The sequence below is a fragment of the Rhinichthys klamathensis genome, unplaced genomic scaffold (assembly GCF_029890125.1).
Source record: "Rhinichthys klamathensis goyatoka isolate OS25496 unplaced genomic scaffold, OSU_Roscu_1.1 h1tg000123l_1, whole genome shotgun sequence".
In the NCBI taxonomy this organism is placed as follows: Eukaryota; Metazoa; Chordata; class Actinopteri; order Cypriniformes; family Leuciscidae; genus Rhinichthys; species Rhinichthys klamathensis.
Window position 1 is genome coordinate 5,451,637 of NW_026606660.1, and position 18,822 is coordinate 5,470,458.

The 18,822-nt window shown below is 38.7% G+C and overlaps 1 protein-coding gene across 2 annotated transcripts in view; it reads left to right on the plus strand.

Annotated features, from left to right (window-relative positions):
• Positions 1-18,822, plus strand: part of LOC130088931 (kelch-like protein 29) — a 184,992-nt gene that overhangs the window by 143,553 nt on the left and 22,617 nt on the right. For both annotated transcript variants that reach the window (XM_056255941.1, XM_056255942.1), the window contains 2 exons: positions 636-818; positions 4,901-5,081. In XM_056255941.1, the coding sequence (XP_056111916.1) occupies positions 636-818; positions 4,901-5,081 (364 nt within the window). The remainder of the gene's footprint in view (positions 1-635; positions 819-4,900; positions 5,082-18,822) is intronic.

Genomic DNA, 18,822 nt, shown 5'->3' on the forward strand with positions numbered 1-18,822 from the left:
TAACATTAGTTAATGCACTGTAAACTAACATGAACAAACAATAAACAGCTTAATTTTTATTAACTAACTTTAACAAATACAGTAACAAATGTATTGCTCATGGTTAGTTCATGTTAGTTAATACATTAACTAATGTTAACCAATGAACCTTTTTGTAAAGTGTTACTGAAAATTTTTATATTCTAAAGAAACTTTTTCCATGATAAAGAAACTATTGTGCATTTTAAAGGTTCCATGGGTGTTAAAGGTCCCTGGAACCATCGATGCCAATAAAGAACCGTTATTTTTAAAAGCGTGGTGAAGCTTGTTCACCTGCCACAATAACCAGCACCAGCACTTCCCATATAATATCATCTTGAAATGTGATCTGTGGCCGGTTGCAACTGGTTGGTCATCTAACTTTTTTCTTTAAGACTGGTCATAACTTTTTTAAGTCAGTTACATAAAAAGGCAGATTGGTCTCACTTGAATCCTAAAAGTAAGGCTGATTAGCCCTAACTAACTGCTAGTTGGTCAGATTGGTTCTTAGCGGCTATGGCAACTGGCCCCTGGTCCAAACAGGTCTGAGCAGTGGCTTTCAGCAGGTTATTTTAGTGAATGTCAAATGTTTTTGTGTCTCCGTCCCATCCCTGCAGGTGTCGCTGAGGTGATCGTGCTGGTGGGTGGGCGGCAGGTCATCGGTATGAACCAACGCTCGCTGACAGCCGTCACTTGCTTCAACCCTCAGAACAACAAGTGGTACCCCCTGGCCAGCTTGCCTTTCTACAACCGCGAGTTCTTCTCCGTCGTATCGGCGGGGGATAATATCTACCTGTCAGGTAATCAAACCGACAGCGTGTCACTTGCAGTTTGGTGGCCTCCCGCAGGTGTCTGCTTTTATATTTAGCACTGCACGCTCTGAGGGATGATGGGAAAGCAGATGGCAGTTCCTCGTCTGTCTTCAGGACTGGCTGCGTGTCAAATTATGATGTTAAATATCCCACAAATCAAGCAAGATTAAATCAATAGCGCAGGAAAGACGATGCTTTTAAAGATGTAACAGCAATTTGTTAGGGACAACTTTATATGAGTTGTTGGTCCATAGACATCAAGATTTTAAGATTTAATTTTAGATAATGGCATAAAGGAAAGTATATTGCCACGTTCACACAGCAGCAGAATAATGTAGTCAGTCCTCTATTTGAGTCCATAATATGGCTACGTTCACACATACTGTTATTTACAGGAATGACAACCGCATTCTATAACCGAAATCACACCAGTAAATTTTCTGAACTCGCATTTTCAACCGCATTTTCGGAAAACGTGCTGTGTGAACAGACCTAGACTGAACAACTAGTCTGTCACGTCATACAGAGAGAAAGAGCCGCTCTGCACTGCACAAACATGTGTCTACTGTGTGTTGCTGGTATTCATGTGTGGTTTCTGTAACTTACAGCGACGGAGATCATTTTCCAGAAATAGAGAAATAGAAAACCCTGCTGTATTTTTGTGTAATTAATTAAGAGAAAGTACGCCGCCATCTTACTCCGACGAAAGTGACATTAACTCACCTGCTCTCGTAAATACGAACTTCCCAGGAGGACTTGAACGCACCAAATTTGCATATTTAGAAACATATTGATTACATAACATATTGTATTCTCCTGTGTAAGCATAGGTTTATAAATGATAAAATTATGCAAAGCTGTATTATGATTTTTAAATGGTTTTAATAAATCGTGCTGCCTTAAAAAACTGTATAATAATGCGGTTCTTGGATTCTCGTCCATGGAATTCGCCACTGCTGGTATTGACAGCCCTACAGATATATTTACCATGGTTCAAAACGCCATGCATAGCACATTAAAATAATTGAAATTATACGTATAAAATAGCATAAGTATCAAATCAGGCAGATGCGTTGCAGGTGGTCAAATTATTAACGGGGCGTTAGACACGTATAATTGATCTTCGTTATTCATTAAAAAAAAAGCACCCCAGAAAAAAGGGCACTTTCTCTTGAGGAAGAAAAAGGGCAGGTGCTCAAGCCCCCTTTGATGTCGATGTGTGCACAATCCAGTCACTGTCCTCCACCAGAGATGCTCTCGTCAGTTTTGTGTTTGCATGTTTGTCATTTTTAAATTACATTCTTTTTTACTTTCTCAAATGATTAAATGATCCATTACGCCTTCCTTTTTTGTTTGTTGCATTGGCCCTGTCCTAAGCACTCGCGGTCTTCCTACGAGTCCACACTTTCATGATGCAATGCCTCTTTGACTGTCGGGAAGAAGTCTGATGCGGAGCTAGCATCGTTGCGGGCTCGGCAAAAGTGCACATCGAGGGCGCATATCGACCGCAAAGCTTCTGAAACCTAAAATGGCAAATGGGACACCCTACTTATCATGGACTTAACAGACACGTGCACGCAGCAGCCATTGTAAGTCCACAAGAACGAAAGTGCATATGAAGTGTGCCATTTGGGACAGGGCCTTAGTGTTTTTAGCATTCTTTGGCTACGGCAGTTAACAGTATACTTCGGTCGCCATTGTCATTCCATCAGCAGCTGCTGCTTAAAGGTGCAGTCTGTAAGAATGACGGAAATAGTTGGTCGAAATAGGTACTGCAGTCTAATTCAAAATATCGGAGATCGCCGTTTCTCCCGCCACCTGCTCCTTAGACTCGAAAGCACTCACACGGGTTGCCAGTTTGAGCACTGGAGCACAACAGGAACGAGCGCAATGGACAATGAAAATTGGCAAATTGTCAACGTGCAGTATCACAGACCAAAACAAAAACAAACATTCCAGACAGGAAACGCATATTTCAAAGTAAAATAACTGGCTGTAGAAGTGTTTTCAGAGAAACGTGTATGTGAACTTAGCATGTTTCCTCAATATATGCAAACATATTATGGTATTATGCTTTAGTAGAGTGAAAAAGTTACATACAGCACCTTTAAGACTACGACCAAACCAAACCTGCCGGTCTGCTGATAAGAGCTGCAACTTCTGTTACATTTGAGAAACATCAAATGGCAAACGAAACGAAAGTGATATACGAAACAGCGCTTCTCGTTTAAGCTGCGCTACGCAGACCGTTTATCAGTGCAGAGCAATAGACAGTGCAGAACGAATTCAGAACAGGTTTACTCGATCTTAATCACGCGGCACCGTTACTACACAGCACTGGAGAACCAGTGAGAAAGCGTTTGAATTCACCGCAGAATTAATAACATCGCAGCGAGATCTAGTAGGAAGCATTCAAATTCGGCGCAGAATTCTATTATAAACCACACATGTCAGATCAAAAAGCGCTGAAGAGTGAAATTCAAGCACTTTTTAAGTGCTTCACACTTTTTCCAGCACTTCAAAGCCCTAAATATTTTAATGTTATTTTTAATGATTATTTGTAAAGCTAAAAATTTCAGGAAAAATAACACTTTGTGTATTATTGCACTTAATAATGCAAAACAATAGTAATTATATGATAATTAACTTAATGATACATTTTCCCCCAGCGCCACCATCTGTTGAACTTCAGTGCTACTGCTCTCAAATGTTAGTCTGGAGCCCTGTCTCTAGTATTCGAGACACTACTATAAGTTACTGTTTGATCGGGATAATTAGAAAGTAAATGATGTTGTCTCTCCCAAAAACTGACAGTGTGAACAGACTGTTCCTGTTATGCTTTAAAGGTGTTTTTTAATCACCTTCTTCTCTAGTTCATTTTATATGATCCTGGGGTGTGACAAATATTCCATCACAAAATCTGCATGAATAACGTAACGTAACTGTAACAGAATTAGCTAAATACGGTTTAAAAATGTTTAGCATGTCACGCTACATGATAAACTTTTCAAGTGTTCTGAAACAACACCAAGTTTGAACATTTAAGGGCCTTTCACACTGAGTGCGATTAAACAACGCAAATGTACATCGCAATGACGATCTTCAATCGAAACAGTAGATCCCTATGGGAGCTATTCACACCTGCCGCGATCAATCACAAGGGAGATTTTTTTAATATCAGTGTGTCGATTTTTTCCCCCATCACCCCGCGGTGAAATGAGCCGTCCAATTAGATTTGAGCTTACCTGAGCGAGGTGGCGCTGTTTTGAAAACCTGTGTAAACACCGAAATATTCCGGTCGAGAGAAGAGAATGGATGTTAAGTGTTATCATTGGTGTCTGAGAACAGATTTATTCGAACATTTTCTTTATTATGATCTATTATAATTTCTATTCATTTTCCACTGAATTATGCGATCTGAAGAGCTTGAAACAGCGCACAGAGCGGTTTTCATCCGTGCGTGTCTGTTATGAGTCAAAGAGCTCATTTGCTCTAGAGCTGTCAGTCATATTATGTGATCATAATTCCTTGCCCTTCTGAATGATGATGTTGTGTTCATTTCTGAGTTCTGCACATAAACAACTGAGAGAAACAGATGAAACATGAAGCCAAATAAATATATTACGGCAATATATGTTCTGTATGTGTTTTTCAAGCGGCTCTTTTTTTTTATAACAATAAAGAATCAGAAATGCTAAGCAGGTGTAGTGTTCAGTTTATTATTAAACACTACAAACAACGCACGTCTGCCCATTATTTTAACCCATTATTTGCCCTAATTTAACTTAACTTATGTTCAGTTGCTGCCTTAAATTTTGAATTATAATCAAATGTTCTCAGTCATTTCTCAAAGTCATTTCAACACAGTTATCATGCCATGACTTAAACTGACACTAAAACAGTCTTTTTTTTGGAACCAACTAAAATCCCAGAGAGAGAGGAAGATGTGAGTGTGGAGTGTTTTTTTTTTTATGCATCTTTCCTTCAGATCTGTATTAATGAAGCTGTGATGTCGGAGGGTGTAAATGGAGACTTCAGCACTCATTTGCCTGGGCTTGTACCCTCTTTAGGTGGCATTGAGTCGGGAGTCACGCTGGCAGACGTGTGGTGCTACATGTCCCTGCTGGATAATTGGAATCTTGTGTCTCGGATGACAGTCCCGCGGTGCCGGCACAACAGCGTGGTGTACGACGGCAAGCTTTACGCCATTGGAGGACTCGGAGTGGCCGGAAACCTGGATAATGTGGAAAGGTACTTGGCGTTTGAATTAAACATTTCATTGCAAGCCATTAGGTGTTTCAAATAAACATGTGGTCAGCTCTTTCTGTGCTGAGAGCCAATCTAATAATTGGATCTCGGCTGAAGTATGGAAGGAGTATTTTGCTGGCAGGTTGACTGTGGCACAGATGCATCGAGTAGATTGGATCAGGTTTCGCTGCCGTGGACTGTAGCTATAATCGACCGTTACACAGAGGTCGTGACACAGTCGGTCGCTTTAAAAAGAACAGAATGCAAAAGCGTCAAGGGACGATGATGTAAACACAAACCAGATTGATATTTGAAGACCGTTTTACAGTTGGTCATATTGAAATAAACCCATTTTCTCATGCAGTATCACTCTTATGACATGAGAATCAATTTGAATTCGTTCTTCTGGCACTAACATCCAATTTCCATCTCACTGCCTTCTCTCTCTGCTCATTCTAGTCTCGTAGGGTCCTTATTCTAGTCTTGCGTAGCCAGATTTTTTTGAGCTCCAAAGCTTATTCTGATCCAAAAAAAACTTTCATTGGTCCAGGTTTTTCTGTTTTCAACAAATACTTAGATAGGAAGGACTGTCTGACTGACATTTTATATATATATATATATATGCACATGTGTGTATTTATACAAAATAATTATAAACAATACACACACATATATTATGTAAACACAAACGTTTATTTTGGATGCGATTAATCGCGATCGTGAGTGACAGAATTTTCATTTTTGGGTGAACTATCCCTTTAAATTATTTTACATTTGACATGTTCTACAGCCTTTCCAATACATTGGATATTTTTTTTATTATAATAATTATACTATATGTAATTAATATAATATGTAATACTATATGAAATTATATTTTTTTAAATATCCAATACACTGGATCCAATATCCTCTGGTCACAGCTAAAACCATGCAAATGCAAACAAGATCATGTCATCAGTATTTTTCTAGAAAAAGAAAGCTTGTAAAAGGTTCATTTGGAAGTAAAGCCAGATTGTAACTGGCCATTTCAGAGAGCTTAACCATTGTTGTGTGCAATATGAATGAGACTCCACGAACAGTCCGCTGGGACGCTTGTTTGATTGACAGAACCGTGGAGGTTTGTTAGAGAGAGACCGACCGCCCACTTCACCCTGCTGACTCCTAATTTATATCCCACCATCCATCTTGCCTGCAGTTTCACGCTCATAAGCATGACATCTACTCCGTTCACAATGATGTCTTCAGTCAGCCTGCTTCTCAAGGCTGCCTTTGGCCCAATCGGGAGCAGCATCAAGGTGCTCTTGCTCTCTGTCTGATTCGTTTTTATTTATTAAATATGAATTTGGAAACTCAGTGACTTGCCTTGCTGTAAGCTGTCTGCATAGGTATCAGCTTGGTCACGTCAGAATTGAAATGAACTTGAGATGACTTGAAATGATGATCTGTGAGCTATTTTTTAGTAAGCACTCAGCTTGGCGAGATTAAAAGCTGAACATCCGTACCGGCAACCTTCATAACACCTGCAGTGTGTACAGAGGATTTGATGACTAATGAGCCTTAAAGAAGGAGACTATAAATAACAGACAAAACAACACCTAGAATTAACAGATAAAAGCTACATGAATACGCTTTTTACTGTATTATTGTAGTTGATTTTTATGGAAGGCATTTTCTGTCAATGTTAAATGAATATTGACATAAGCACAGTTGTCTATAATGAAATGGTTAATCTGGTTTTAGTTTTCATTTTATCATTTAATTGATTTGTTTAAAATTGGCAGAAAATGCCTTCCATAAATTTTGAAGCAATGCAAAAAAACAACAGCACAAACTTACTGAGACTTTGATGTGATTGGTTTTAATAAATATGTCAATATAAATATACAAAAAATATATAATATAAGTTAACAGTGCATTGTTCTAAAAGCATGAAATGAAAAGCACATCAAAATATTTGTAAATAATTATTCAGTGTTGAATGAGGCTCTATTTATGATTAACATTTCTCACACTTCCTGTCTGCCATAGTTGATTTAATGCATACTGGGATTGTATTCTCCCCAGAGGATGTTTGTGATGTTTTCCTTCGATTTTGGCTGAACAGGCCATCTTAGACGTCATCATAGTGCTTTTTTGGGAACATGTTGGGAGTGCGTCTTAAAATGCTCCCTGTGGAGACAGAGTATATATATTCATAAGTGCCAAATGAGAATAAAACTGACTTTAGTGAGCAAATAAAATAAAGATGCTCGACAGTGACTATGAAGTTTTTATTTTGGGTGGTAATCATCATTTTAATGTCACAAAACTGAAAAATTTTGTGACAAAATCTGATCTGATCTAAAATTATTGGCGTCCACACTGTGTATCGCAACTGTTCAGATCCGACTTGTGTGCCCATGCCGCTTTTTCGTTTTCCGGAATATCAGCATTGTTTTATTTTTATGGCAATGACGTTGTGATGGTAGGCATACGCCAAAAACACAACAACTGTGAATGCATTATTATTAGCAGGTAGTTGTGAATCACAGGTGTGTTATATATGAGATGAGGTACAGTGCATGATTTCCATTACATGAGAGTAGATGTTAAAACTTCATGCTGATTTGTACTCTGCTTTCGCCAAGATAAGCAACACTAAGACGTAGCTTTACAGTAAACTATGCTTCTCCATCCATTTACGCTTCTTTCCATATGGTGATGTGACTCCCCTTCTGTCCGGCGTTAACGGCTGCAGTGTACTTGGCGCGTCAGCACACACGACGGCTGCAACTACAGTGTGGTCTCCCTAGTGGACCAGCACGACAACCGTCTGGATTGAGCCGAGTAGGGGACATCTCTAGGGTCTTCAAGTGGGCACCTTCCGTCCTCAGTGTTTCGTCGACTAGCCCACGACACCTCAATAGGGCTCGACAGTGACTCTGGCGTCCCAGAGTCACCCCCCTCCGTCCCCCACTCAACTCAGCCCAGCTTACTGACCTCTACATCCCTCCTGCTGCTGAGACCTAACCACAATCTCTCCGCAACCCAACCATACGCGCCAACCCGTTTGACTAAGGCTGTCGAGCCCCACTGGTGCGTTAATGCAGTTTCAGTGGCAACGGTTCCGTATGGCATACCACCTACCGCAAAACACAATATCTGCCCAACCACCTGTCATTCACGCAATATACACAGGAACGTAATGACTGTAAATACTATACAACCTATACAAATAAACCAACAGACTCTTCAAGTTTTTCAAGAATTCTACGAAACCGTAGCGTGGCGGCCTGTACACAGCCAGCTAGAATCTTTCCGTCTCAACCACAGCCAGTTGCTGCTCCTTTCTGCTGCTTCAGATAAGTTCTTTACTGTGCGACGCAACTCTTGGCCACTGAATCCGACGTCTCTGAGGAACCGGGTTGTAGAGTGTGCCACAAAACCTTGACAACCCACTTCCACTGGATAAACCTGGACTCTCCATCCTCGCTGTTCTTCTTCAGTGGCCAGATGAGCATACCGCAGTTTCTTCCTCTCATATGCCTCATCTACCGCATCCTCCCATGGCACTGTTAACTCTATCAGTTGAACAATGCGTGCTGATCCAGACCACAAAACAATATCTGGTCGTAGGTTAGTGGTGGCAATCTCAGGTGGAAAAATAAGCCGTTGATCAAGATCAGCCAGCATCTTCCAGTCCCTAGCAGCTTCCAGTTGTCCTGGGCGAGAATTGGTGTTAACACCTTTTCTTGGTGGTTGCTCGCCTGGGCGGAGGAATATTGTCTTCTGCGTGTAATGTTTTGCTAGAACAGGCGGAAACTTATTGGTCATACTACGCTTGCCTTCCAATGCTAAAACCAAACAAACTTGGTCATGGCGGTCATTGCGTACTTGCAAATAGGCTTGGGATATTGAATTGTACCTAACATTATTTTATTTATTTGTTATATTGAAGAGAGCTTTTTGAAGGATATTGGTTTACTTAAGCCCTTTTTGAGCACTTGAGCTTAACTGAGACTTGAGTGTTTGTAGACGTTTAAGAGGCTGTTGTGTCGACCTTGATTTATTGCAATTTTGAGGTGTTCAGTTTTATTTCGATCTTAAAAAATAAACACGTGATCGCTTTCCTCACAAATCAACTGTTTCTTGTTTTCCAATGGCAAACTTGTCTCTTAGGTGTTGAGGACTAGTGCATCTTTAAACCTGCATTCAGTACAAGCAAAACACTGTTAAAATCAGATACTCTAAGACTTTTACTCAATTCCTATTGGAATTGGTGACTTGTAACTTGTAATTGAGTCATTTTTACTGTAAAGTATCTGTACTCTTTACACCTCTAGGTACTATTTACACCTCTGAGCACAGTATTGAAGTATTGAGCAAGATCATTATGTCTATAATTTCTGAAATATGCATGAAGTCATGCTCCATGGCAGACTCCCCATGTTGAGACAGCTGTATTTTAGTAGGCGAAGGAATCCTCATTTTGACCGTCTTATACACAAACACAGCTTGTGTATCTGCACCACGTTCACACCGGCTCATCAAATGTCATATTTGCGCTGTTGAATCCTGTGATTAATTGTGGTGGCACAATGGCGTTCTCGCCGGGTGCCTCCTAACCTTTCACAGTCTGGAAATTCCACACCCCTCGAGTCCAGCCCTCTGATGGCAGCACGAGGACAGGGATAATTCCGACGTTGTGCCCCGTTCAAGCCCAATCAGCAACACTTACTGTTTAATTGCTCTTTGATGATGGATTCCAGTCGTAAAGCCACAGTCTCACACTTTGAGTTGTCGTTCCATCTCTTTAGCTCTGAAATTACTGTAGGAGAGCGAGTAAAAACAACAAACTCGAGGGCAGAAGTGGAGAGAAGCTGCTCTTGGGAGTTCATTTTCTCTGTGTCATGCAGTCATGACTTTGGCACTTTCACAATGTTGCGTGTCACTCGCTAAATTCAAATGAACAACTGCTCCAATTAAAGCACTAAATCTGAGCTTGAATGTGCTCTGTAAAAACTTGTTTTACTTTCTTAATGCACATTCCTGTTTTTTTATAATGAATGATTCATCAGTGCATGTTAATCCAAAGAGCAAAAAAAACACACTTTTTATTACCAATCAAGACAAAAATCATAAGTCTGATTATCTAAGCAATTAGTGATAACTGTTTATAATTGTGGTCAGATACACTACCATTCAAAATATTTTTTTTCTAAAGAAATGTAAACTTTCATTCTTTTCAAGACATTTACAATGTTAGAAAACATTTTTTTTTTTTAAATAAAAGCTGTTCTTTTAAACTTTTTATTCATCAAAGAATCCTGAAAAATAAAAAGTATCATGGTTCAACAGCACAACTGTTTTCAACACTGATAATAATAAGAGCTGTTTCTTGAGCAGCAAATCAGCATATTAGAATGATTTCTGAAGGATCACGTGACACTGAAGACTGAAGTATTGATGCTGAAAATCATCAATATGCTTTGCATCACAGGAATAAATTACAATAATATTAAAATATTACAGTTCAAAATAACTGTTTTCTATTGTAATGTACTACAAAATATTAATGCAGCCTTGGTGATCATAAGAGACTTATTTCAAAAACATAAAAAATCTTACTGACCCCAAACTTTTGAGCCTGATTTTGAGCAATAGTAATGTCCTGATGGTATTGGGTGTGTTTTTTTATAATGCTAATCAATTGGTTTTGTAATGCTTTTGGTTCCAGGAACGTCTTTGAATGGTTTCCCAGAAGACCAAACTGCAAATGAATCGAGTGTGTATCTCTCGGAGTTGCCGGATCCTGTAGGCAGTCAAAGCGAGTCCCATTGTTCCGTGCTGCGATAGAGCGACCCACCGTGCAACCCCAACACACCATGGCATTAAAGAACTGATAACTCTGTGTCTGCTGCTGTGCCTTTATCTCCAGCATACTCCGCTGCTCCACTCCTGCGAAGTGGATTTTTAGACCCTGTTGATTGTCAAAATGACAAGAAAGGACTCAAATTACAGTATTTTTAGCTTTAATTGGAGCTCACTTTGTCTCTTGCCACTCTTGCATATTATCATAACAGTATCTTTATTCTCTAGTCCATAGCCAAGCCAAGTGACATTAATTTCTATTGCACTTTATCCAATAAAGATTGTTTCAAAGCAGCTTCACGGTAAAACAGGAACAGAAAAATAATGATCATATATGAGACAAATTCAAATTCTTCTGTAAAGCAGCTCCGCAGTAGACAATAGTGTCTTCAATAGTGTTGTTTAGTAAGGCCAAAGCATAGCATTTAATGGGCGTCTCTTGATCCACGTGTCGTTCGTGTCCACTGCATCAATGAACCACTGTGTTTCTGCTAAACAGGATAAAAACAGTCCTCCGCTGCTCAAGCACTATATTTATTTCCGGAAATCCTGCATCTCTGATGTCTGTCTGTTCCAGTTGGAGCTGCAGTGACTTCTGTAGATTGTTTTTTTCTTTGTTTGTTTTGGTTCACATTAAGTCTCATTGAAAGCCTAATCAAATTAGCTCTTTTTTTCCCTTCTTCTTTTTTGGATAATTGCTAAGTACGTCATGGATGTAGTCCATCCCAAACATCCGTTTATCTCTGGATTGGATTGAATATTGTATTGTAAAGATGTGCAGATGTAGTGTTGTATGGAGGTGATATTGATATTTGTTATCATGCAGGTGGGAGAAACACAGATAATCTGTCTGTTGGTAAATTAATCGGGATCTTATTAGCATAATATTTTAGAATTGGTATAAGAATTAATTGGGAACATTTGAAGTTGCTATAAAATTGGTTCCTGTGATGAGATCAGATTTCACAGTTTTGTTATAGACCAAGGCCAAAATTAACCTTTTCCAACACCTCCTAGTGTGTGATTTTTTTTTTTTTTTTTATGTGTATACGCAAGTCTCACATCTCACATCACATGGCGAGTGATAATTTTGTAGAAACCTGCCTGATGACATCCTGTGTTTTCTTTTTTTCTAAATAAGGGTTTTTCCATAGAAGTTATTCTAGGAAGTCACAGGCATTTGACTTTGGACTGATTCCCATGAACATCAGTTCATCATTTATACAAAATGTATTATGCTGATTTTTGTCAATTAGTTGGTACACTCTAAAAATGCTCTTGACATTTTAATGTAGTTTTTTTTAATGATCTTTTAACCAGAATCCACCTCTCAGGGCCAAATAAAGACAAAAACTTAAAGATCAAATTTTCCATCTAGATTTTCCATTGGCATTTTATGTAAATGACAATACATACAATGGGCCTCTTTCCCTCATAATTGCGCAGATAATTTCGTATTTGTACGCACAGAAGAACTTCTCACGAAAAATCTCCGCCTAATTCACAACACGTGTGTTCGCACATGAATTTGATATAAATCTCTTTCTAATGTTAGTGAATTTAGAGTATTCTAAATGAGCGGTCGCGTTCAGGAGGTGAGTCATATGAAGATGGTTTAGGCGTGTTTTATGCAAATAAGGGCTTTCTGCACAACACGTATGCATAGTAAACACATACATATTATTTTTTGCATTACAGTAAGAGAATATTGTCTTTATTGTCATAAAACACTGAGATAATAAAAGATGCATTACCACGTTCCTCTATACCTGGTGTATTACTCTGAAGGGGCAAAAACATTTATCACAATCAATCTGACAGAGATCTGACAAGATCAATGGGTCTTGTGTTTTGGACGGTTTTCAAATTCACAGCTGGACCGTAGATCAGACGTCTACATTTCAGATGAAGGAAAGTGATTAGACAGCACTGTCGGCCGTGTATTTTAAGGGGAAACATAATGGGTTGAGATGGGAAGACATTGATCAGCGGCTCCCTCCGGCCTTTACAGAGGAGGAGAGCTGCATACAGAGAGAGCAGACATAACCTTGACACAGGAACCGGCAGAGCTGGATGGATTATATATAGATAGGTCTGTGACTAGCCGTGTGTGGTTTTGGCCCGGCGTGACTCTCTAATCCCGCCTCTCTCTGATGGATGGATGGCGATCTGCTCTGGTAATGATGCCAGCCGCCCCTCAGGTCATCCGCCCTCCATACCCAGCAAATGATGATAGGGAAGCGAGCAAGCTGGTGAGAAGTCTTAAGAAATGCTTTTAGTATTTGTTAATATGGTGATGCTACAGGTTTTGTGAACATTTTCCTAATTCTTTTCGTCTCAATGCTGAAGGTGCCCTCCAAGACAATTGGAAAGGCAGTCTGATTTTTGGCTTTCTTGTTCATTGTGTGCAAGCTGAAGTGCTCAAGAAATGAGTTTGTTTACAGGAGTTATTGTGTTGCAACCTTGGCCCAGCTTGTCACTGTGGCCTGTCTTAATGTGTTAAAACTTGCAATAGCTCTGTCACTACAGTTAGAGGTCACATTTAATGTGCATCTAACTTTGATTCAACATGAAATCAGTATTGAATGTGTATACTTTCTTAAAGGGATAGTTCACCCGAAAAAAGGAACTTCTGTCATCACTTAGTCATCCACACATAAATTCTGTATGGCTTTCTTTCTTCCGTTGAAGCACTGTTGTTATTGTAAACTAATCGAAATTAATCGAAATAAAGCAGATTGTTAATTGAAATAAAGCAGAAATTAAAATGAAATTATAAATGAAATTTTATAGATGAAAAAAACAAACTTAAAAAATAGAAATGTACTTAAAATGCTGTATTTGCAACTAATGGAAATAAAATAAGTTTAAGCTGAAGTACTGAAATGACTAAAACTAAAATAAATTAAAGCTTAATAAAAATAAAAAAACCGAATAAAAAAATACTAAAACTAAAATAAAAAAAGCTAATGCAATAAAGTTACTACTGAATAAATACTGATTCAGTATATATTTTACTATAGAACTGAATGAGTTCCATTTTCATAGGCCTACAATTTACATGGTAATCCAAGGTGCTTCAAAGAATACCATGATATTGTCATGATAATGTGATATTTTAGTTAGTGGTTATTCAGTGCCATTCTAAAAGAATGACCTTTGTTGGTGCAAACGTATCTCTTTTTTGTGTGTGCGTGCATGTGTACATGTTTTCTATCCCAGTGGGGACTTCAACCTGAATGCACACAGACTCATGGGGACTCGTGTTACGGTGGGGACCTAAATTGAGGTCCTTGTCGGGACATTTTTTGCTCCCTTTGATGAAAACAGCGTAAAATGTCAAAATGCAGAAAGTTTTCTGTGATGGGTATGTTTAGGATTAGGGGATAGAATATGCATTTTGTACAGTATGAAAATAATTATGTCTATGGAATGTCAATAGCCCCATTCACACATACAGTCTTTACCGGTAACAGATCAAGTGTGACCTGAACCTTTTCAAATAAACCGGTTCCGGCAATTCACCAGTAAGGAAAGTTGCAACATTACAACGTTAAGTTGCAAGGTATATGCGTTGTGTGAACGCGGTATGAAGATTACCGTTTTTTTTTGTTGCATGTACGAGGTCAGAACGCGCTGACGTAAGAAGTGATTTGGGCCAATAGAAACTCTTGAAAGAGCAACGGCTCTGAGCCATTCATAAAATTATGACATAGATGACGCATTTACTCAGCACCATTTACAAATGTCTTGAAATTGGAGTGATACTGAAACTAAAGCGCTTTTCCTCATCCGGGCGGATGAAGAGATTTGTCAACAACTTTAGAGGTCACTTCCAGGAAAATGACATCGTCACAGAGTTTACCGGTATTTTGGATCTGATGTGTGAATGGTCTGTTAGCGGTAAAAAGCCAGAATGCTGTTGCTTGTGTGAACAGCACATTTTGGAATTCACCGGTAAAGTCGTTCTGGCAATTTTACGGTAATTTACCGCGATTGCTGTGTAAGGGGCTAATGTCCCCATAACACATGAAAACCCAACAGTGGTGGTGTTGGGTGGATGTCTTTGAGTGTGTGTGCCCCGTGCTCTGTGTCAGCGCTGTTGTTCAGCATGCCAGACTCTGTCAGGGTACAAACAAATTTATTTGTGTTGACGAAAGCAAAAGCTGTTTGTTTGCTAGTCATGTAAATTAAGGCTGTTAGGGTGTTTGTCCCAGGATACAATGAGTTATTCTGGTGTATCGCTATTCTAATGCATTCTCTGCTTGACATTGAACATTATTTAGTTGGACTAGGTAGGATATGTATTAATAATACATTTGAGAGTAATGATAAATTCCTCTCTTTTACCAGAATTATTATTATTTTTTTCATAGTATGACCCCTTTCACTAATTTCTGCCACCTTTTTGAGGCCCAGCTAAGAGGCTTTCATTGTCTTTGAGTTATTATTTTTTAAATTGGTTGGCACAGAGACTAGGCCCAAGTAATCTTAGATTGAGATACGGAATGAAGTGTCACGAGTTTGGCCGACAGAAGACCCGCTCGCCACAGTTTAGCACATATTTACGAGGAGTCTAACCGTTGCAGAGTTGCCCTGAGCCCTGACCCCTCGTTCCCTCGCAGCTGCCTCGGCTTCAGGCATGTGTGGACTGCTTGAACTGCCTGCCTGACGTCTCCTGTCGGCCTGTGAGTGTGCACCTCCTGTGAGACACTGATCTGGAAAGCAGGGACACCTGTCACACCAAAGAATTCACAGCGTGTTTTAAAGCACTGGGAACACTGCAGAGAAACTTCATCTTGTTTGTTTAAGATGGGTAATTTGTGGACACTGCAAAAAGAAATATGAACATGCATGATATTTATAGAAGCAGATGCTAGAGTAAAACCAGTGAAACACCTAGCCGACGGTCAGGCAACGTCGGGCCGGTTTTGAGCGTCGACCGACTTGGATTTGGCTCCGCACCGTTTGTATACCTGCAGTCTTAATTTTGCTTTCCCTATTTGAATGACGAATATAGACGAATATATCTGCTTAAATAGACAGTTATCTCCTTTACCCGCAGACGCAGAACCCGCATGCTAGTTGACAGTTGCCTGTAGTCCCTTCGGTGTGTTCAGGCAAAGATATTTTTCCTCGACGCGAGGCAACAACACAGTCAGCTATCATCAGTGCTAGTTCTTTGGCATCCGTTTTGTGTAACTAAAGATAGATGACTAGAAAAGGAAAATTTGTGAAGACAGACCTTGAATGTTGACTTGACAAAACCTTGCCCAAAAGTTTAAAAAAACAACTGTTTTATTTTTTTAAAGTTTAAGTGTTATTTAGTAGCTTGAATGCTGTGTACTTTCATTGCTAAGTCTTTACTCTGGTGTTATGAGTGGTTACTATGTGATTGGTAATGGTATCTATTGGTAATTGGCAGCTATGGATAGTGTTGCTCTAGGGTTACTTGCGTGGGTGTTTTAGGTCAGGGGTTTTCAAACAGGTTCTGTGGAAATGTTTAGAGAAAGTTTTTTTTTTATAAAAGTATAAGTAAAATTTGATTAAAATGAATAAATCAAATATACATTTAACAAATAAATAATTTGATAACCTAGATTAAAATAAATAAATATATAAAAGTTAGATTAAAATAAATAAGTAAATGAGTAAACAATAAATAGCATAATGCAATAATATAACTACTATAAAGTATTTTGCAAACCATATTTTTGGCATATTTATAATATTAATTATTCACAGTATAAAATGGGTCATTATATTGGTATTTGTGGAAGCAGATGCTATTTAAAAAGAAATGAGGAATAATGCTTATGATATTGTACATGTCGGTTTTATGTATTAGCAAAATCAAAGATAATTTTCACCTGGATTTCTCATCAAAAAAACAATACTGGCTAATTAAAATAGAATTTGCGTCAAGACCACATATGCTAGAAAAGTCACATGACTGCAGGTGGTTCCTCGCTAATTGCTTTAATTCATATCAGACTCTTTTATGTGAGAAAACGTAAGTCATAATGATTTTTCATTTGTTCCACAGATGTCTGTATTTATAACCACACTTTCATTAAGCGAGTCTCTGCCTCGTATAATTAGTTCCTTCCTGTACGCCGCTGTAAAAGTCTCATTAAAAAGAGGCAGAAGTCGCCTGATAACACTCTCCCTCTGTGTAATTAATGGTCTTACTCACGAGCCGCTGAGCTGACAATGAACCGCCCGCTTCTGAACCACTCGCCCAGAGAGAGGCTGAAATATCCGCTTGCGAGCCATCTGCTTCACTGTACGGGGGATCCAGTGGGAATGTCTGATTTTACATGCGGAAAAATGTTTGCTTGTAGTCAAGACCACCTAAACCGAGACAAAGTCAAGACCAAGACCAGTGTGTGTCGAGACCAAGATAAGACCAAGGCAGGGCGAGGCTGAGTCAAGAAAAAATCCAAAAAAGTCTAAAAAATCCACACTTACTGCCTGAGAATTTTCTTCTATTTAATCAATAAATTATATAATTAGAATAATTAGACACTATATATAGAGCTGTTATCAATCAAATGAAATCACTAACAACAGAAGTCATCTTTGCACTGCAGAGGTGGCACAGAAGTTGCATCTGAATCAGTACAATTACAACTGTATAAATAATGTTGAGATTAATGTTTTGGAAATAAAATTTTGTTTACCATTTTTTTATATATATAGTATATCAGTCTGGCGACTGTGGCGAGTAAAGAAAAAAATTACTTGCCAATGGCGATTCTTCTACCAAGGTGTGCGTAGAGGGTTGATTCTCTTCAGAGTCGATGGTCTATATGGTCTATGTATAAGACTTTAGCGATTTTCTTCGGGACATTCCTTAAAAATTAAATTCAACCATGGTGTCCTTAGTGGCTCGGATGCCGGGAGTCTATAGAGACTCTTATGTTCGTTGGTACATCCAATAACAGAACATTTGTAATGTTTTTTGTGAATTTTGCATAATAGGTCCCCTTTAATTATATCATACAACATTATAGTATAAAAACAAGATCTCATACAAGTACTTTTTTGAAAGTATATCTTGAAATTTGTGAGCATTTGTATTAATTGGTGAAATTTTTTATTCAATCCCCTGTTAATTTCTGACCTGGCACAACAGTTACAAAAGAAATCAAATTAGAAATAAGATATTGATTGCATTTGAAGCAGGATGTTTTACATCCAATCACATTAAAGGTGCTGTATGTATTTTTTGTGGACTGCACTAAAGCATGAAAATACCATACTATGTTTGCAGATATTTAGGAAACATGCTAGGTTCAAATAATTGTTTCTCCCAAAAACAACGCTACTGCCAGTTATTCTACTTTGAAATGTGAGTTCCATGCCAATTTACACAGTAACATTTGACACCCGGGGTTGGCAGTTGGCAGAGAAAACAGCGTATTGCAGCTGTGAAAGCCAGCAAACGAACTTGGTCAGAGATCACAAATTCTACAAGACCTAAAAAACACCGGTGTAAGGTATTTCACTATTGTCAATTGCACTCGTTCCTGTTGCGTGTCATCAATCTGACCATCCGCGTGACTATCGAGTCTGAGGAGGAGGGGGCGGGGCAAACAACTCTCCAATATTTTGAATTTGGACTTCAGTACCCATTTCAATTGCTAGCTGTCAATATTACATAATGCATCTTTAATGATGTTAACAAATAGATCAGACAATGCACTGGCAATTTAGTCACATCCCCACAATTGTGGTCTTGAAATAAAATCTCTCTTAGACTGAGCAAGACAAATGCAGTTGAGACCGAGACAAGACCAAGGCCTTTAAAAAATAATCTTGAGGACACTAACAAAAATACTAAGTAAGAAAATATTTTTTTACTATATGATCTGATGATGAAAATGAA